Here is a 21258-nt window from a genome sequence, read left to right on the forward strand (position 1 = left end):
TTATTTATATAAGATTAAATTAAAATATAGAGATGCCTTATATTTTTAGTATAAATTCTAAAAATTCTAAAAATAATAATCTATAGATTAATAAAAATAGATCAAGTATTTATATAGATCTATTTTTTTCTATTATTTTTATGTTTAACGTTATTCTTATTAATATAATAAAAACCAAAATATTTACAATAAGACATCCAATCATGTTAAACTTAGAAACTTATTAAGATGCCAAACTAGAAGGATCGATGTTCTCATCAATTTTATTTTTTAAAACTTGAATAATAATTTAACATCTTTAATATTCATATTAATTAAATATTATAAGAAAGCCTTACTATTTTTTTTATAAGAGCTTTAAATAAAGAAATTATTAGATTTTGTAAGTCCTACTTGATATTATTTTTTAAAATTTCGGTAATTAGTATTTGATAATTTAAAAAATAATAAGTATATTATAAATATAATTATTTTTTATTTTAGATTATTTACTATATTTTTCTATAAAACAATTATATGGATGAAAGTATTGGACATAAGTAGGAATCAACTTTATTTTTATTTAAGTATATTTTTAATTTTTATTGATTTTTTAAATCAATATTTAATATATAATATGTTTAAAAATATGATGTACAATGTTCTTTCAGTCAAAGGTATTGTTGCAAATCATGCATCTTTAATTACTTAAATTTTTAAAACATTTTAAATTTGGATTTAGATTTCAGAATTACAAAGGTGTTATTAGACAAAAGAATTTAATTCAAAATTATTAGTTTAATATTTTAGAATCATATGGATGTGCCTAATTTTTATACTTATTATTATTATTTTTTTAGAAAGATTTTTTTTTTTTTTTAGAATATATAATTCTAATAAAATGAATGGCATGCTTAATTGATTTTATGACTCATAGTTTATATATTTTAACTTTGCACTTATAAAATCAAAATTATAAAATGATGATTTTTTGTGAGTTTTGGGATTTTATCTTTTGTATTTTGGGTTTTTAAGTTGCAATTGTATAATAAGAAGAAGTTAAAATATTTTAGATTGATTAATATTAAGGATTTAATCTACTTGGTTTTTGAATTATTATTATAAATATATATTATTTTAATTTTTATTTAATATATATATTTATTTTTAGAATATACTAATTTGATAGTGGAATTAGAATGTTCTATTAGTTTTTAGATTTTCAAATGTAGAAACTTTTATTTTATGGTTTTTTTGTTAATTTTTTAATTTAAGAATATTTTATACTTATCAATTTTAATAGTTTTTATATGTGTAATTATAATGATATCTTCAATAATATATAGTGAAATATTTTAATTTCAAAATAAAATTTTGATTGTATAAATAACTTGCTTTATAAGTTTTTAATTTGCAAGATAAGACAATTTGAATTTAGATTCTATGATTTTGACTTTTATTGTAAGAGGTGATTTGAGAATTTTAAAAACACCATTGGATTTATTTATGAGTTTTTCATTCTAAATACATCATTTTAGTTGTTCTAAAAGTGCATAGATTTGTAGATATTTAGGATTTGATTATTTTTATTTGAGCTAACTTTACAAATAAGTAGAATTTGGTAAGTTTTGATTTGACAAATGTCCATATTTTGGAGGGCTGTACTTTAATGGTGAGTTTAAAATGCTCTACAAGTTTTTTAATTTTTATATATAAGATCCTTAATTTCATAATTTTTTCAATTTATTTTTATTTATTTTGTCTTTTTGAAATTTTGAATTGATTTATTGTCTTATTTGTGATGCTTTTGATTCTAATAATATGTTTAAAATCTTCAATAAGTCCAAAGTTTAAAAAACATGAGTTTTAAAAATTACTAATAATATTTTATATAATATAAAATATATATATATATATATATATATATATATATAATAAATTGATAATAAAATGAGTTTAAGATTTAGAAATTATGACTATATGGATGTTTCCAATTTTTTGACCCCTTTAAATTTAGATTTTAACTTGTCCTATTCTATCCACCTCCTATATTTAATATCTATAATTCTTTCAATATGAATAACTTGCTCTGCAAGTTCTTAATTTGCAAGATATATCAACTTTGATTTAGACTTTAGGATTTTGAATTTTATTATAAAAAGGTGTTTTAAGAGTTTTGAAAACACTATTGAGTCCATTCTTAGATTATCCATTCTATATATGTCATTGAATTGTTCTAAAAGTATATAGATTTGTACATATTAAATATTTGAGCATTTTGAGCTTTGAATCAATTTTAAAAATGGGTAGAATTTTGTGAGTTTTGATTTGATCTATATTCTTATTTTAAATTCTATAAATCTAATGGTATATTTAGAATATTTTATGATATTTTTATTTTTAGATATAAGATCTTTGACTTTGTAATTTTTTTTTGTTGACTTTTATTTTTCTTTATTTTTTAAAATTTTGAATTGAAATATCCCTTATTTGTGATGCTTTAATGGTAAATTTAAAAACTTTAACAAGTCTATAGTATAAGAAATATGAGGTTTTTAAAATTACAATATTAGACTTTACGTATTATATGAAATAATAATAATAAAATTTAAGAGTGAATTCTAACAAAGCTAATAATAAAAATATTTCAAATGCAATCATATCTTCGAAGTTCTATAATGATTGACTTTATAATAATTACTTCAAATTAAATCTAGAATTATTATATAATGAATTTGTTGATTCATAAAGCACAAAGAACTACAATAATATTAAATGAGTAATTAACTTCATTGATTATCTACAACTTTTTAGCCACCAATTGATCAACCACAATTTAGACATTGAGAACTATATCGTAGAAAATTTTAAAAATTGATATTAATTGCCTTGTATCTAAATGTGCAAAGAAGTTGCTCCAAACAACCATTATTGGTGAAATAAAGGTATATAACAACGCCATCAAGAATAATCCACTTAATTGAAAAGTTGTCAATATAATTTAGTGGATTAGTAACCACATAATTGTCTATTTATATTTTAGACTACAATAAATTATATTTGCATTTCTATTATGTTGATTTTCTTTTATGTCACCAATAGTGATTGAAATTTCATATTCTATAGTAATAAAAAACTTACTATGTCAATATTTGAGCTAATATTGTTATTTCTCTTAGTTCAAGTTTTTAAGTGTATATACAATTTAAACTTCAATGTATACTTCTATAACATATTTTATGCAGATTACAATAATATAATGTAATAAATTTAATGAAGATTTTGTTTAAAATAATATTATTTAGGAATCCAAAAAAATATTAATTATTATCATATTAGAAAATATTATATTTACCATTCCATGACATGAATTATGATATGAATTTGTATCAAAATTATCTTTTATAGTTCATACAATAAAAAAGTTTATTTAGATGGTTGAATTTGATTATGTTTAATTATCTAAATTTAATTATATGCTGGCATTACTTTTTGAATATATAAATTTAAATAAAATATTATGTTTTTTTAGTTTTTGTAATAAATATAGAACTTAAATTTTATAATTGGATCATATTATTTTTATCACATTCAAATATGCATACACAAATCTGATTACATTTTAAGACAACATAGTTAATAATAGAACCTTTGCAAATGATAACCAATCTATAATAATCATCAAAATAGACAAAACCTCTTAATATTCTTTTATAAATGAACTGAAATTAAATAACACTAGTAAACTTATATTCAAATATTATAACTAAGTCATGATATAGTTGAAGGTGATATATAGTGAAAATAATCAAAATACAAATTTAAAAAACAACATGACTAAGTTACATCCAAATTTAAGAAACAACATACAAAGTCAAAATCATCTAAGAATTGTAAATAATCATCTAAGAAAATGATAAAATAGCATCAATATGAAGATTACTCTATCAAAACAACTATTTTTTTCATACAAATAAATTCTGAAACTAATACTAAAACACCTAACATCTTTATTATTAACATCTCTAAAATTGCAACAATTGAACAATCTTCAACTCATATTTCATTACTATTCAAAGGCATCATTATGAGTTATGATATCAATAATTTATTATAAAACTATAAATAAGCAAAGTTAATGGATTTTAAAGTATTTGGCTAAACATTGGTATGATGAAAGTTTTCAACCATCCACAAATAATAACTTGATATTAAAAAATTAATATTGTAACAAAAAATTGTTTACATTCAATTTTTAAAACTTAGATTTATTTCATTGATATTTGAGTCAATCATAAAATTTATTAACCCAAACTCGAAAAACTTATTAATCATTCATTAGTTCTTTTCAAAGAACTGTATTTCTTGATTACATCACTCAAAAAAAACAATTGACTGAACACATATACAGCACTTATTCAAATGTTATTCTAGTGTTATCAGACATTGTACAATGTCAGAGATAATTACCACACCCCAATTGACATCCAATAGTTAACTTAACACGAGTATATTATATGCACTCCAAACGAGTTCAATAGAACTATTCAAGTTCCAAGGTCACTACGAAAAGCTACATACCTGATTATTGCAAGCTTCTCAGTTCCATAATGCTGCATAATATATATCTCCAGCCTTCACTCCGCAACCACAACGCATGCCGTTGAAAACCACAAGGCCACACTTGCCAATTCACACGACGTCTGGAAATGCTGACTTGAAGGACACCCTGACTACTGATGCATGATTAAATTGCAAAATGAGATCAAATTCCAAACAGAGAGAGAGTCACATGCACTACAAGGTCAGCCCTGACCGACAAATAAGCACCCCGCAGCTTCTATCATATAGATAGGTGAGTCTGGGTAGCACTTAGGTTTCTTTGGACGCTCCTGCAACCAAAAGTCATTTTGGAATGGAGAAAATTGTCTACTCTAGGAAAGAGAAATTAAATTTGCTGCCAGTAACTGAATGATTACTCCGACACAAAGAGAGAAGGTCCACATCTTATTGCACGAATTCAGAGCCAACAGACAACAAAAATGAGAACTTATGAAGAATTTGAAGATGAAAAAAAAAAAAAAAAAAAAAAAAAAGAAGAAGAAGAAGAAGAAGAAAGAAAGAAAGAGAAGCTTCACACTGGAACCATTACCAAATTTATATGATTCGAGAGTTGGAGGCTCTAAAAATTAATCGAGATTAATGGTATTTTCAGTTGGCTTTTTGAAAGCTTTTTTCAAATACCATGTGAAGAAATGAGGTAATTGTCATATAGCTATCACTAACCTGCTTGTGACATAGAGGAGCAGACTAATTGTGCTTTGGTCACGAAAATAAGCAGCATGGTCACCTTGCCAACCGTTTGGTGATTCGCGTTTGTTAATACCACTGAACTTGCATATGTTTCCAATCTTTCATGATCTCGTGGACTTTCTTAAAAGCGGCCCATCTTCGCACTACAACATTTAAGCCCCGGTAATTTGCGGGGACCTCCTCACAAAGCGCGTCGTCAAATTCAAAATGTTCTTTTGAAAATTTTCTCAATCTCCACTCGATCTGTTGAGCTGCACTCCGTTTTCAAAATTTTATGTCAGACGCTGTCTTCAAAAAATAGTGTCTTCAATTATAGAAGAGATGACATTCTCCGTTTACATAAATATGTAGATTGCACTTAAATTGTGAGCTTTGTACATAAATGTTGAAAAAGACCTCACAGGGATTCCAAACCGACCATTATGACTCAAGAATCGATTACTCCAGACGTATTGAGTATTCCACTACGAACTTCACAGATACAAACTGTTCTCAACCAATTGTTCCGATAGCACGAGGTTAAATATCTCCAAAATTATTATTTACCAAGAAGAGGAATACCTTCACTCCGGCTACTAAGACCCCGCATAGTGCACACTAAACTCCAAGGACGACCCCCTCGAGTGGATTTTGCACCACCAGCTAGCTCTCCATTGTGCTGCCTCAACCTGCGGGCCACACAAATCTTAACACAACCGAGCTTCTTGAATAACTCATTCAAAATACGGAACATCAACTGATCGTAGATGCGTTCAAGGTCCAAACGAAGTTTCTTCACAAACAAGACAAACTTTATGTTACTTCAATGAAACATTCATGTTTCACGCCAGTAGTGCAGAACAGTCTAACCCACCTTCTCAACTCCAACAAAAAAACACTGAAAAGTCATATTTCCTTTTAAATTCATAGGACAGAGAATAGACCTCCTAGTAATATTTGCTGTGGCACCCATATACGTCCTTCGCTTATCGTTTGACAATATAAGGTACACACACCACTCGTTGCCTTCAGCCTCGGCACTTTCGTCATTCTCAGAAGCCTCTGAACCTTTTGTATGCTCTGGATCTTCTGTACCCTTCGTATCTTCTACTCCATCCTTAGGCTCGCTTACCGTTTTGCGAACCGTCTTCCTCTTCAGAGCTACACCCTTCTTAGCCTTAATCTTCGCAACTGTTTTCGCAGGGCTTGTATCACGCTCATCAAAAATTGGTGGCCGTTGAGGGGGAGACCTCATACCAGCGTAATCAAATTCGTCTATACCATATCGACCAAGTTCTTCATGGCTACACCTATTTTCCCCTTCAGTTTGAGAAATGCCAACCGCTCTAACCACTGCATCACTGAACATTCTACACTTCGGTTGACTTACATTTCTTCTTGACCATTTTCCACAAGAAACTAGCTGTGGGGGATGACCTGACGAACAATGTACCATTCCTTCTCCAGTACATTCCGTGTAGTAATTCAAGCATGTGAATCTACACTTCAAACCTACCAAAGACATTTTATTTGACCCAGTTATTCTCCACTCATAACAAGGGTTTAGTCGCAAGGGTCCAAGATAGGTTTGTGCCAGGATCATGACCCTCCGACCCGCTAACATCAGGGTTAAAGTTCATCGTCTACACAAAATCTGAGTAGAATTTGAACTCTTGCATACTGCAAAATGGGAAGACAGGTTCGTGCCCTAAAATTCATATTTCTTTCTCAAAACAAACACACACCAGCGGTGTCCGGCCTTCAACTCCACAACGAGGACTGCATCAGGCTTGACAAACGCGACCCACCATCCCAACACGACCCTCCTGCAACTCCTCGATTTCTTCAATTCCCGAAGCAAACGCACTGCAGAGCTTAAACCCAGAACCTTCCACTCAGCACGCTTGTCCATCAACTAAAACCAACAACAACAACTGGGTTGAAGCATCTCCACCAAACTATCTCTCCACCCAACTAAGAAAAAGCGGCAGCTGCCACATGGTCGTCTTTCGGCAACAAATAAAAGGCAGGAGCCATATCAAAGGTTGCAAATTCTCAAACGGAAAGGCAAAACGTTTCCCCGTCGTGCTATGAAAACAAAGTCACTCACCAGGAACTGTAAAGCTCCCTCGCCGCTTTAGAACAAGGTGATGATGTGCTCATGGGTCACGCGTCCGATCTCCCTGGCTCTCACCATCGCTGCGTTACACTCTGCAAGTACTCGCAAAACTCTATCTCATAGGGAAATTGACGCCCCCTCCAAATCTACAAGCCCCGTCTCCGCTCGCCACTGCGGATCAGTCAGACTTGTGTCTGTGCTTATTGGCTGCTTTGAAGGAGCTGATATCTCATCGCTCGAGGCGCTCTTTGTTCATCCAATCTTGGATGGTTCTCGTTTCTAAACGCATCGGGGAGCCTGTTTTCTGTCCTGCGCGTTCGTCTTCTTCGTCGTCCACTGGGCTGCTGCCAAGTGTCTTGTCTGGATTGGTGCAATTTTTTAAAATTACAATAGTGATTTCAATAATTTTATTGAAAATGAGGATTTTATTTGAAATCACTATTTTTTTCCAAGCTGGTTTATTTTTGTCCATACTTTGGCTAAACCAACTTGGACAAAAATAGTTCACTATTGTTTTATAGCTCTTTTGCATTTTCATAATTAAAATCAATTGCATCTACTAAGTTTTTGTATTCATTTTTTGTAGAAAAAAAAATTCTCATTATTTTTTTCTCAAAATGTGGAAAAATAAGAACTCTGTGGAAACAATTTATAATATTTGTGATTAGAATATTTCATCTGTTTGGACCTAATTAATTATCAAACAACATCATCATTAAAGGTGCCAGATATAGAAATTTATATATATATATATATATATATATTAAAAATTGAAAATTTTAAAATATCAAACCAAAGATCAATTCTGTAGTGGAACACAAAATAAAATAAATAAAAAGTAACTATTAATTATATTTAATTACATAATATTTAAATATATAAAAAATACTTGAAAATGATTTGATTAGTAATTTAACTTGTGTAAAATATTTTACATTTAAATAAATCAGAGATTAACTTTAACATGTTGTACAATATATATATATATATATATATATATCTCAACTGCTTCTAAACACAATATATTTGTCGATTTGGATTGTAACTACTACTTTGCCACTTGATAGCATACAACTATTAATTTTTGATGGTAAAATTGTATAATTGTAAAAGCCTACACAATTATCATACAACCTAATAAGACATGTACTATCAAGTCAATTGGATTTCAATTAATAAACAATCTGTTAGTAAATTTTAATTAAAAGCATTAATTATTGTGAAGGTAGATGAAGAATTACAAATAAATTAAACTTCATGAATTTTTTAAAACTAAACTTTAAATTTAGAATAAAACGAATATTACAGTAACAGATACTTTTTATAAAATTAATGATGGGAATTTTTAGTAGATAAATTAAATTTAGTAGTATAATAAAATAGTTTATATATTTAGTGAAATAATCAATATTTTACTATATTTTTATTAGAATACTTTTATTTATAAATAAAAAATAGTCTATTTACTTTTGTATTAAATACTCTCTTTAACTTCAATAACAATGACTTTATAATTATTATTATTTTTTATTATTTATCTATCATATTGTGTGTAATATTACATATACATAAGAGCATAAAATGTTATTATTTTTCTTTGGAAGTACTATATTAAAGCAAGTCATTTAGATGTAGATTTAAGAATATTGTAGTTGTGTAGATTGCTAACTTTGTCATGGTATATTATTGCTATTGTAATAGATTAGTTATAAAAATTCCTAAGCCAAAGATATTTGAAAAGCAAAATATAAAAAAATTATAGCTAGTCTTTTGTTCATCTTATTTAATATAGATATTTTATCCATTGTCACTTTTAAGATAGTTGTAATTTGGCACAAGAATTTAATTTAATTTCTTTTAAAAGAATTTCTTACATAGTTGTTGCCATTTCAATGTAATATGTTGCTCCTGTAATGTTGGTAAAACAAGAGCTTAATAAAAGTGCTAGTATAAATGCCAAGTGTAGCCAAGTCTTAGTATAATAAGACATGAAGGAGTGGCAAAAATTACTACTGCAATGCTAAAGTGTATGGGCATCATGTGTTAGGCAAGTGCTACTCCAAATTCAATAAAATGCATCAGAGAAAGAATGCATGTGGGTTCCAAGCTCAAATTTCTTAATATTCAAGATCAATAAGGTATTGTGGTTCAATGGCATGGACAAGGATTGCAACTTTGATGGAATGTTGCAACATCTATTAAAATATTACCAACTAAATATTGAATTACCTTACTTTCTTTCTTTGCAACATGAAGTTGTCTTGTGATTGAAAATTGTTTAGCATACAAACAAACACTTCTTATTTTAATATATATATATATATATATATATACACATACACATACATATTCTTTAATATACATACATACATACATACATACATACATACATATTATATGAATATCTAGTACCATCTTAATTCTTAAAAAGAATATTTAAAATACATTTAAATCCATAAATAATAACTTCATATCTTAAAATTTATCATATTTATATGTAATACAATTGAACCTCTGTTAATTTATATGATATATTGCAAAGAGAGGAAATAATTAGCAAAAAATATAAAATATTAGAGTAGGATTGAGATTTGGCACAATGACACATGACTCCTTCCTCCTCTTCAAAGTGCAACCCTTCCACTTCCTTTCACAATTGATATTTAACAATGAAAAAATCCATATTCACGCAACCCTTCTCCTCCCTTCAATAATTTTCAGTTGAGAATGAAAAAAATCCATAATCACATTAAAAAATTCTCAATATTCGTATTAGACATCAAATATCAAAGATATTAATTACATGCCTTATTACCACATTTGTTCCATAACAAGGTATCAAATGTCAGAGGATATTAATTTCAGGGGACTACTTCTCAGAATTTCAACATAGATAGACAATTTCAGATTTTTTACAAAAAACTGTGATTTGAAAAAAAGTATAGAAAATCAAATAATTAAATTTCAAAAAAACGATTGCATGAAGAATAAGAAGCATGAAGAGGAGACAAATATGGGCATAATCGTAGATTGTGTGCGTTCATCTTCGCGGAGGGAGGTTTTGTCCGAGTCTCAAGCATTTCTGCATGCCATGCCATGCACAGAGGGCGTGATGGCCCATCGCCACCAACCTCTCTCTCTCATGATGCTTCGAGCCTCGTAAATCTTGAATTGGGGGCCACTCCCCATCGCCGCGTTCCGATCATACCTTCAACCAGCAGCGTTGTTAATCCTGAATCCCTCTTTTCAACAAAAGTTGTGTCTCGAAATTTGGGGTTCTATGGGATGAGATTGAGTTTTCACGTCGGAGGGCAGGCACCTCGCAGCGCACAATTACGCGCGACGGACCGTTGTGGGGAAGGTACCGAGGCGCAAGCTTCGAGCTTTAGTGAGATATGAAGGTTCTGCGGCGTGATTGATCGTTGAAGAGGTGGTGGAATATGGGGGGATGAAGCAAGCGGCATGGCGCTGGGATTGTGGAGATTTGAAGGGGAATCGCGAGAGGTTCTGTATGGCTGTCGCAGAGGAGCATGAGTGATGGACGCATCCGAATTGGTGCTTTGGAGTAGGTCCTTGAGGGCAGGGTTCCTGGTTGCGACCGTTCTTGGATTGGTGGTGGTGAAGGGAAAGAGCGTCATCTGGAGTGTGCAGAATGTGGGTGTTCTATGCATTGGCAGGGCCCATCGCATTGGGCATGGTCACGGGTGTGTTGCAGTACTTCGCTGCCCGCACTGTGCCCTTGCACGTCCGTGTTGTTGTAGGTTACGCTTGGTTGTGCGCCATCTCTATCATCGTGCTTGTGCCCGCTGACATCTGGACTGTAAGCAGTTTTCACACTCTCTTTTTCATTTTGGATTTTACTCTGCAGAACAGATAGTGTCTGCACTTTTGTTCTCAATATTTACGACGCAGCAGGGCGTTGTTGGTCATGGGATGGTTGGTATCCAGGTACACACTCTGCATGTGTGCATTTCTGGATTCCATTCTTTTGGATCATACCCTTCTTAAACTGCTTGGGGCTATGTCAAACATTGGAAATCTCCGTCTGAATTCACGACACGTTGTTCATTTTTTTTTCCCACAAGTCGAGATCCAGTTATGTAATTGCATTGGTAAAATTTTGAGGTGTATTCAGTTTTGGAGGACCTGGCGAGTAGGGGTTTTTGTTGTCGAGATTCTCATTTTGTGTATTACAAGCATATACTTCATTCGCTCACCGCCTTGGGGTTACGTTCCCACCTTGTAGTTGTTCTCTATTAGGGATGGTATTTTGGAGACGAGCTGGACCTGGAAGGGCATCATGCCCTTGATGCTAGAATTAAGTTTCAGAAGTTCCATCGTTTTCCATTAGATCTTCTACTATTCTTTTAAGTGTATAGTCGAACCTCCACGTGGTTGTTGATTTGTTTTTCCAATTCAAGTTGTTCTGCGTACTGACTAATTCTGAGTATCATCTTCGGAGCTTCTGTTTAGATGTGTTGGTAGACATTTCTCTCCTTGTCATTTGGATTTATCGATGGTTGTAATTTTACGAGGCAGACTGTTCATTTGCCTGACCGTAAGCCTAGCATTGCTACATTATGGAGCTGGTCATATTGGAGCACTTTCTACCTTACCTGGTATGTACGTTGCAGCACATTCTAGAAGTAGCCTTCATTTTGAATTTTACTATTTGTTTTCCTTCCTGTTGGATTGAACCATGCTCAGCTCATAATTACAGATGATGCTTAGACTTTTCGTATGAGGCAGGTTTGTTGTGCCGACATTACAGGGTTACGAGGACGCTGGGGATTTTACGGTGTCAAAGAGACTGAAGACAAGCATTCATCAGAACTTTTCCTTTTATGGGGCTGTGGGATTTGTTGGGAGTGTGGGGGTTCTGATTATGATCTTCATGAACAAACTACACTGGTATGGTCCACACCATTTCGTTTCACAGGAAAGTGGTGATCTGATTTCTAGAGTCTCCCTGATTTCTTGTTGTTCGGTGCTCCTCTCGCGATTTCTTACATTCTAGCACCGACACAGAGATGATTGGTGCTGCTTGCTTCTGTAAAACTATGAATGCCGTTCTACATATTTATTTCACCTGAACCCCTGTTCCTTGTGTGCATTTGTTTCCAGGGATGGGCTTCTAGCATTAGCAATTGCCTGCTCCAACACTTTTGGACTAGTTACGGGTGCATTTCTTCTGGGTTTTGGCCTGGTAGAAATCCCTCGAAGCATGTGGCGCAATGCAAATATGGAGTATCGCCAGAAATACCTGACTCACAAAATTGCACGATGTGCCGTCAAGCTGGATGACGCTCATCAGGAGCTGTCCACTGCAATTGTTGTAAGCTCTCAAAGAGGCTACTGACTTGGTAATTGCATTTTTTGGATTCAAGTTACACACACGGGACAGCTTCCTTTTACTTGTGGTCTGATGGAATGAGTAATCTTGTATTTGGGGAGGTATTTTCTCCATCCCTTGAGTCTATATTCAATTGTCCTTGGTTCTAACAGGTACCGGCTTATTGCTAGATGTCTGAAAGATTAATAGTCATTACACCATTCTGGCAAATCCCTGTTTGGAGTTTCTGTTAGTCAGCCTTGAAATGAACATCTATAGATTTCAGGCTTGTGAGTGAATTTAAAACTTTGAGGATGCTATCTTGTCGAGCAACTTTTAATCTTATTTTATGTCTACTCGAATAGATTGCACAAGCAACTTCAAATCAGATGCCAAGCCACGATATACTACGGCCATGCATGGATGTAATCGATGACATGATGGTGGAAATGGTTAGGTCTTTGCGTTTACCCTTGAGTTCATGCAAAGAAAGGCCTCGTAGATGAATATTAGTTGATCTTCTGCACAAATTGGCACGATCTTAGATGTTTGTCTCTACATTCGTGTTGAATCATGTGCAAGCCAGTTTTTTGCAAGTCAAGTGATAGTTTGTTAGTGCATGTAGTTTGAGCGCAGTGGGTGTTGTTCATGTGGTCATTGAATCTGTTTGTGGGTGCCACAACAATGCACACTATGCTTTTGAATCTGATGGCTGTGAGGATCCCAGTATAGGGGAGACCCAGCATTCAAGCCATCTGGTGGAAGAATGGGTGAAAACGATATGGACTATGATCAGAATGAGAAATCGATGGCTGCACTTCGAAGGCGTCTTCGTAAAGCACAGAGTGCGTACTATCGATACAAAAGGTGTTAGTTGTTACTTCCTGCCTTATTGTTGCAGTAACGATAGTTATGAATCAGATCGTCGATGACTGCTTGTCCTACCTGTACTTGATTCGATATTTTAGCTGGTGGTTTCCCTTTGCAATCACGGTAGCACAGACAACTGTACACAGTGAAGCTCTTTGCTGCTTAAGTAACTTAGAAGCTTGCAATGAGGGTTCTGAAGCCCAGAAACTTATGTCAATTCTGCTGATGGTGATAATAATCTGCCACTCGTTTTTCTCTGAATGATCAGTGACTACACGTTATATATTTGGGAGGCACTTGAATTGGAAGAGATAGTGAAGAATGTTCAGCGGGGGAGTAATACAGATGGGTATTTATTCAGGCTTTTCCTGCACTGGTCGCACGCCACCATCTAAACGAGTCTTTGAACAGAATTATTCCATTCACAAAACTCGATAGGCAATATGATCTTTCTCATTCCATTGCAGTCTTAGAGTTTAACATTCGAATTCTGTATTCAGATTTATAATTGAAAATGACTGGCCATCTGTTCATAGTTTTCTATTCGAGATTCTCTTTTTGTTGCAGGCGATTTGTGTCGACAATTCGACCACAACGTACTGGCCCCCTTGCTGATTTTCTTGATAGAGCTGGTAAGTTTTCTATTGATGAATTTGACCCGTTTTGTTGTTAGAACATATGAGCAATTTTTATAGTTTTATTATGACGGCCATGCTTGAATGTGAGTGATGCGAAGCACGAAGTACGAAGCACTGACATTCGTACAACCATGCCCTCTCATCCAAATCGCTTCAGTATTGTGATGTGCATGTTTTGACCGCGATTGGATTTCTCTGTAACTCCGACCTACGGTACTCGTGAAGTTATGTTGCCATTTAGTAAGATGTTTTGTTGATTTTCTGAAACTTCTTTGTAGCGGCGACTAATTTTCTTTCTCAATTATGAACTTGGTTGCAGAGTATGTGTGGTGCTCGCAACTTAAACAGTATGTGGTTAAAATTTCAGCTATATTTCTAGGAACCATGTCTCTTGCAATTGTGATGGCTGAAGCCACCCTTATGGTCGAAGCAGATCTTTCTCTCTTGTCTTTGCTGCTCAGAGCGGTTGGAAATTCAGAAATACTGGTACAGGTTAGTCATCATGGCTTTCGCACTGTAACCGACACAGCGTTGGTTATTATATTTGTTTCATAGGCTGATGGAAAAGAATAGTTTTAATGTCAATTTTTTAAAAATTCCATAGCGGACGTTCTTTGAACTGATGGGTGGATGTGACTTCAGCCAGATATGTCTTCAATCTCAACCCCTGTGGAAGAGGTGTTGAGGCAGTTTTGGCTTAGTATGAGACGAATCGTAGTTCTTAGCTCCAGTCGTTAGAACTAATTTGGAAACTGTCTCTGTCTGATAACGACATCGTGGCTACTGTATCGTTTGAGCAGTATTCTACGCGAAAACGTACGTTTGTGCAATGTGCTGCAGGTGGTTGCATTTGTACCTTTGGCATATATGTGTGTGTGTACGTATTTTTCTCTTATCAAGTTGGGAATGATGACAATTTATTATCTAGCGCCAAAGCAAACTAGCTCTGTCAGCTTACTCATGATTTGCTCGTAAAATAACTTACTCCTTTACATTCTTTCCTTCTCATGTACTTGCCTTAGTCGAGAAAGGTAATTTTAAGCACTTCACTCCCTTGTTAATTAGTAGAAGGCGGTTACAAGTTAACAACATTTGACATCATGCCATTTCTCACCTGAACTACTGCAACTAAGTCGTTGCGATCCCAGTTGCACATCAAATTGCTTAAAAATGCTTCCATATTTAATGTTTGTATAGCTGATAACTCGCTATTGAGAATATTTATCATGCTGTAGATATTCCGTGTGGTATTTTGTTAGCCCATAACTAGTTAGAACGACATCAGTGGTATCGTCAATTTGTGTAATAATCCTTCGAAGGGTCTACTAAGACTAGTACAGCTGGGCAATGACTTGTTTACGTTGAAAGAGTATTTGGTTGTGATCGCAGGATGATTGCGAGGTATGCAGCACCCCTCTGTTACAACTTTCTGGGCCTGATCAAGCTCAAGAATGCAGACGGAACCGATCAGAAAACTGTTTTTGAGGATGCAAGTATAATTCCTTATGGAAACTTTGGTGGTTGAAGCATTCAGTTGACGATGGAGACTATTAGTTTTATGATCTTGTGCCCGCTTCACTTTTGAGTCCCTGATTTTCAAGTTGAATACTAGAATGCAATTTTAGTGAAAGTCTTTTACAAGATGATACATCACTTCCCTCAATTTGGAGTTTTTTTAGAAGCTGATTGTGACGTTATTGGTGGATGCAGAAAATGGGTTCTATGACTGTAATCCCCTTCATTGGAGATGAAAGATTCAACACTTTCTATCCAATATTCATGGTAATTTACACTGGCTTACTGGCCAGCAATGTCTTGAACCGTACAATGAGTTACTTCGGCAGCTGGCGATATTTTAGAAGCCGTGACGCTGAAGATGGTCAAGGGTTTGATCCGTTGGGTCTTGTCATTCTCCGTAAAGGTATGTGAATCTCCAATGGTGATCAAATTTATTTACCTTGGTTAAAGGTCGGTTGTGAGTGAGTTGTTTCTCACCACTTAGTGGATAAGTGAAAATTTGATGAAGTGGTATACATTTCACGTGCAACGATAGTCTTTCATCAGTAAAAATATTAACTGCCAGGTTAGAATCTATTGTCGTGGACCGTGGAAATTGAGGTTGAGGCATTTGGGTTGTTCTACACTACCAATGTGAAGTATTGTATGTTCAGGCTCTTTTTGTACCCATTTATGTTTGCTGGCGTGCAGAGCGGTCTTGGCTTCAGCAGGGTGCTGTAGTAGGAGAGAATGTTGTGCCCCTAGCTCGCAACTTTGGCAGCGCTGAATTGGACGTTGAACCTGAGGGAACCAATATGAAGGTAATTACTCGACCTCGTGCTTATGGTGACGATAATATTTCAATTGAGGACTTCGTTCAGTCTCAAAATGAAGCAACTTTTCAACACGAGGATCGGTCCATACCGTCAATTTCCATGCCAAATAAGTCGTTAGACACGACGTATGTGTATCTCCAGGGAATGAGCATTATAAATACATTCTTTTCTTCCTCATTGATTGTCTAATCATAGGAGTGACTTGTGCCTTGTGCCCTGAAACTGCTGGTGCTGTTTAAATATGTCAGCCTTCGGCTCATCTCTGCATCGTAGTTTCGTAAATCCTCCCGTAATATACTGATAAGACGTTGTGTTGCAGAAGGCAACTTCTGACAAACAGGACTTGCAACAGAACTCATCTTTGATTAGTGCATACAGTGCACCACCAGATAAACACGAAGGCTCTGCTTATTATCAATATGGACGAGTGAAAAATTCCCCATCTAAGAGTGATATTGTTTCCAAGTACGCCACACTTCGAGATGTTTCTAAAGCACCCTCCAGTGGCAATCACAAGATCCCAAAGAGAGAACCTTCTGGTAACAATATCAGAGACCCTTTCGAAGTGCAACATGGGGAGTTGACGAGAGGGGTGACTCCCTCAACGAAGTCACCGGAACCTCCAGCATCAACTGACTTGCAAACTGCATCGCCTAGAAATCCTCAACAGTTGGATAGCTCAGTTGGTATCAAGTTTCCAGTGAACTGGGACATAATGAAGTCTGGGTGGCAGAACTTAGGAACAAATCGGTTTTCCCCTGAAAGAAATGACACGGTTAGAAGTCCACCACAACCCACTTCCACACAGACACTAGATAGAATTTTCGAAGGCCTGAGAGCAAGGAACTGAGTTTTATATCAAAGGTCCTGCATCTGGAACTACTCTTTCGTGGAAGCTGAATGCTAACGTCTTCCCTTGATTAATGTGCATTTGTGAATACCGAGGTGTGTTCTACAAACCCCAGCTCATCCTTACTCACTGTACTGTTTTAGAATACAGTTTTCTTGATTTTATAATTGGTTTATTGCATGGCATGAAGTCCCTGAAAGCATGGATTATTTGGTGCAAATTTTCATATGTAATTTTTGTGCATATTTCTAGATTTTTGTTCAAAATTGATTAAGGTTTTGCTTTAAATATCTTTAATGGGTCTTCAGGAAGTGCAAGGATGTACAAGATTTGAATTTTATATTTTGAATGATAGATAAAACAAGAAACAAACAAATGATTGTTTGGCATGCAGGGTGTGAGAGGATATCATTAAATTCAATTGATGACATATATATATATATATATATATATATATGTATACATACTAGTTGAACCTGTGTGCCATTGTCATAGAGAATATGCAAAAATATATTATACTAGAAATTGGGTACATCTTCAATATCAATAATAATGAAACAATGTTGTAAAATTGAGCTTTTAAGTATGCATAAGTATACATACTTACATGCATATGTGTAATGAATGTGGTTGTTAATTAATAACATCACATACTTGTGTTATCTTAGAATTGTCATGGTATCATATTTAGAATTTAGAACATTCAATTTATAAAAACTATATGTGAAATGGTTTCATAAAATTATAATAAAACAAGTGATGCACCTCATCAAAATTCCTATTCAATCCAAAAAAAGTCACACAACATCGTTTATTCTTTTATGAGTAGGATATGGAATATCTTAGTGAGTATCTTGTTTAAGGGTTTGCTAATTCTGGAAGAATTTGATTTGGAGTTTCTTTGCAAAAAAGTTTGCCCTTAAGCTCATGGATAATGTGAAAAGGAAATTTTAATCTTTGAAAGAAAGTCTATAAACTTCAACTAGTCAACTGAGGTTAAAAAGTTTGCTATAAGAACAAAGTTTATGTCAAGACAAACTTGTCTTATAACTTTGTTGTACATATAAGTGAATTAGAAATTTTAAATTATTCTAATTCATGTTGATATCACATGGATTTTGTAAAAAATTGATGGTCTCCACATGAAAAATTCTTTTACTTTAAAAAAACCTCTTTGTATTTAGTAATCATTTTATAACTCATATTGCAAAGATTTGTCTCTTATTATTAAAAAGATTTAGAAATAATTTGGTGTTGAATTAGTTGCAGTGCTTTTTTGACTATCATATTCAACAATCAATATTATTCTTGAGCAAAAGTTCAAGACACAGCACACATAAAGGTAACAAATATATGAAGCACAATTACAAAAATTAATAGTTGCAAAAAATGATTTGATTCAAGAAAAATGGATTTTTCTTTGGTATTTGATGATCATCTGCACACTAGTGCTTGAAGTAATAATACCAGCTTTATAAAAGGCAAGGATTATCATTTGAAAATTATATTCATATAGATTTAAATCTCAATAATATTTTTGTCACCAAGTAGGTTCTATATGTTGATAATTAAAGCAGAGCATACTTTCTTGCTTAGAAACACATATTGCTCATGAAAATTTAGCTTCTCCTATTTCAGATTCAAATAATTTTCCTTGATAATTGAATGTCATGAAGTCCAAGATTGTAAAGAATATTATTACTCTACAAGTACAGTCACTTGGTACATGATTGAACAAAAGTATTATGTTTAATGAGATCAACATGAACTTCACAAAAGCATTTGTACTTTGAAATACCTGCCCAAACATTTTATTGCTCATTCTCTAATAAAAATTAAATTTAAAATACTCTTAAGCAAACATCAAACTTCAGATCATCACATTCTTTTATTAAAAAAATAAAGGCTTTTAGGATTTCCACCTATTTGCTTCCACATTTGGTAATACTATAAGAAAAGAACCTAGTACTTTTAGATTAGTCCATAAAAACAAAAGAAGACTTATAGTGACCTCAACGATCACTTGAAAAGTAGAGCAACAAAAGACACTAATCACATCACACCCCATTATTAAGAAAAGAAAGGAAACAAATCAAATCTATACATGCAATCAAATACTTTTAAGAAAGATAAATGGTTTAAAAATTCCACTCACTTGTACATTTTATTCTCAGATCTTCAAAGCACTCTTTTTTGTAAAAATAAAAAATAAAAAATAGATCTATTGCCACAAGTTTTGTATATGCAAAAATTAACATATATTGAGATATTTGTTGACATCATATTAACTACAATATAAATTTATACTCAGTCATCTCTTCAACTCCTACAATCACTCTTGTACTTCTAAAAGAGGAAATTTTTATTTATTACTTATAAACTTATGCACATAATTCAAATAATTATTATTCAAAATAATAATCTCTATTAATATGAATCCACTCTTGCATAATCCTTGCAAACCTCTCAAAGTGAGCAATCAAGTTATATCTTATTATACAAAATGAAACAAAATCACTTCAATTTTTTTAATCATTGACCTCATTATCCAACTCAAGAGAAGAATATTTTTGTAACATTGAAGAGGATACAATCAAAATTTGAGCTTTACATAGATGCTTCACATATCACGTAGTTACAAAAAGTTAAGCTTTACAGTTGTTTGTAGCAACTAAATTAGATATGCCTTTTGTACTAAACCAAAGTATATTAAAGAATGGCCAAAATAAGCTCTTCTTTAGAGCTTTTTTCTCCCCTCCTCTCAAAAAAAATACATGCTATTGCTACACTATCCACCTCATGATCAGCTAGCCCGCCACCATTATTCAAGCTAGATTTGAAAAAAACAATCTCTACCACATTTCAAGAAGAATTGAGCTCCAATTTCAACACCACTTTGAACAGTGCTAGTACTTCTGCAATCCAACTGATAATGCAACTTTGCTTGCAACTAAACTATCTTTTTTTGGAAGCAATCCAATCTACATGCAAAATATATCAATATATGATTAACCATAACCAAAAGAATAATAGAATGGTAATACTCTTGTTGCCATGTACAACTTAAAATAAAATGAGCATATGGTATTACCTTCTTCAAAGATGCCTCTCCAACACTTCTTCTTTGGGAGCTAAACAATTCTTCATTGCCTGATTTTCTTCAACATTGATATTTGGAATATATACGTGCCATACCACAATCGAAATACATTAATTTTCAGAAAAGTAAAAAAATATGAATCTATTAATTTGATAGTAAATCTATCAAATGTGAATCTAATTGCAAATATGGAATCAGTGATTAAGGGATATTTGTATCTTACCAATGTCTGCCATAATTACCACTTCCTCAATATGCTCCAAAATTTGCACATATTTAAACATTGAAATAAAGAAATTGAATACATTGTTTTTAATGCTTTTAATGAAAATAAAAAAAGATGTATGTAGAAAATATATTGTTCAACACATTGTTCATCCAAAATTTCATGTTCTATTAAGGCCTTGTGAACTCCAACATTTTACTTTTGATGAAAACAAAGAAAGATGCATATGGTAAATCAAAACACCATTTTGTCTCAATTGAATTGTATATATATACATATAATATAAGAATGATTATTTAAAAAATTATTTATCATTAAATAATACTAAATTTATTTAATTCTACTAATAAATATAATTCAAAAAAATTATATTTTAAAGTTATTTATAAATCTATAATAATAAAATAAATTTATTTTGTTTTTGTTTTTTTATGTTGTTGCAAGGTTTTTAATAAATATATAGTTTTGCAACAAAGATATTGACTTAAAATGATTTCTAAATAATATAATATTAAAATA

At 32.8% G+C, this 21258-nt stretch overlaps 2 protein-coding genes across 16 annotated transcripts; one reads left to right on the plus strand and one right to left on the minus strand.

Annotated features, from left to right (window-relative positions):
* Positions 1-3666: 3666 nt before the first annotated feature.
* On the minus strand, positions 3667-7588 carry LOC112289749 (uncharacterized). 11 transcript variants are annotated; one of them, XR_002971982.3, is made up of 5 exons: positions 7382-7588; positions 6216-7137; positions 5854-5960; positions 5266-5543; positions 3667-4712 (listed from the first exon to the last, which is right to left on the minus strand). XR_002971982.3 is itself a non-coding variant. In XM_090249857.1 (5 exons), exons 2-4 carry the CDS (start codon positions 6893-6895, stop codon positions 5359-5361), a joined length of 972 nt encoding a protein of 323 aa, XP_090105983.1. In that variant the 5' UTR covers positions 6896-7137; positions 7382-7588; the 3' UTR covers positions 4247-4712; positions 5330-5358. The 11 variants fall into 11 exon arrangements, 5 of the variants coding, with proteins under 5 accessions (XP_090105983.1, XP_090105970.1, XP_073389730.1 ...); XR_002971981.3 differs by having other exon boundaries at positions 3667-4715; XR_016502656.1 differs by having other exon boundaries at positions 3667-4715; positions 6216-7145; positions 7382-7552.
* Positions 7589-11042: 3454 nt separating this feature from the next.
* On the plus strand, positions 11043-17947 carry LOC112280365 (uncharacterized). Of its 5 annotated transcripts, none has more exons than XR_002969292.3 (15): positions 11043-11210; positions 11930-12009; positions 12140-12301; positions 12515-12725; positions 13088-13174; positions 13450-13589; positions 13861-13941; positions 14160-14224; positions 14550-14722; positions 15071-15201; positions 15620-15719; positions 15941-16151; positions 16439-16548; positions 16883-17508; positions 17722-17947. XR_002969292.3 is itself a non-coding variant. In XM_024515795.3 (14 exons), the coding sequence occupies exons 1-14, from the start codon at positions 11043-11045 to the stop codon at positions 17411-17413; spliced, it is 2250 nt and encodes a 749-aa protein (XP_024371563.1). In that variant the 3' UTR covers positions 17414-17596. The 5 variants fall into 5 exon arrangements, 1 of the variants encoding a protein (XP_024371563.1); XR_002969291.3 differs by having other exon boundaries at positions 17808-17947; XR_012217395.2 differs by having other exon boundaries at positions 16886-17508; positions 17808-17947.
* The last annotated feature ends 3311 nt before the right edge of the window (positions 17948-21258 follow it).

Source organism: Physcomitrium patens, chromosome 1 (genome assembly GCF_059467195.1).
Source record: "Physcomitrium patens ecotype Gransden chromosome 1, ASM5946719v1, whole genome shotgun sequence".
In the NCBI taxonomy this organism is placed as follows: Eukaryota; Viridiplantae; Streptophyta; class Bryopsida; order Funariales; family Funariaceae; genus Physcomitrium; species Physcomitrium patens.

Bases quoted from the DNA above. Each gene is read 5' to 3' on its own strand.
- LOC112289749 (XM_090249857.1), bottom strand. From the start codon at position 6,895: ATGTTAGCGGGTCGGAGGGTCATGATCCTGGCACAAACCTATCTTGGA. The intron at 5,961-6,215 runs GTCTATTCTCTG...TGTGGCCCGCAG, and splicing joins ACAGCAAATATTACTAGGAG to GTTGAGGCAGCACAATGGAG. The intron at 5,544-5,853 runs GTATTCCTCTTC...AACGGAGTGCAG, and splicing joins TCTTAGTAGCCGGAGTGAAG to CTCAACAGATCGAGTGGAGA.
- LOC112280365 (XM_024515795.3), top strand. From the start codon at position 11,043: ATGTGGGTGTTCTATGCATTGGCAGGGCCCATCGCATTGGGCATGGTC. The intron at 13,942-14,159 runs GTATTTATTCAG...TTTTTGTTGCAG, and splicing joins CGGGGGAGTAATACAGATGG to GCGATTTGTGTCGACAATTC. The intron at 14,723-15,070 runs GTTAGTCATCAT...AATGTGCTGCAG, and splicing joins ATTCAGAAATACTGGTACAG to GTGGTTGCATTTGTACCTTT.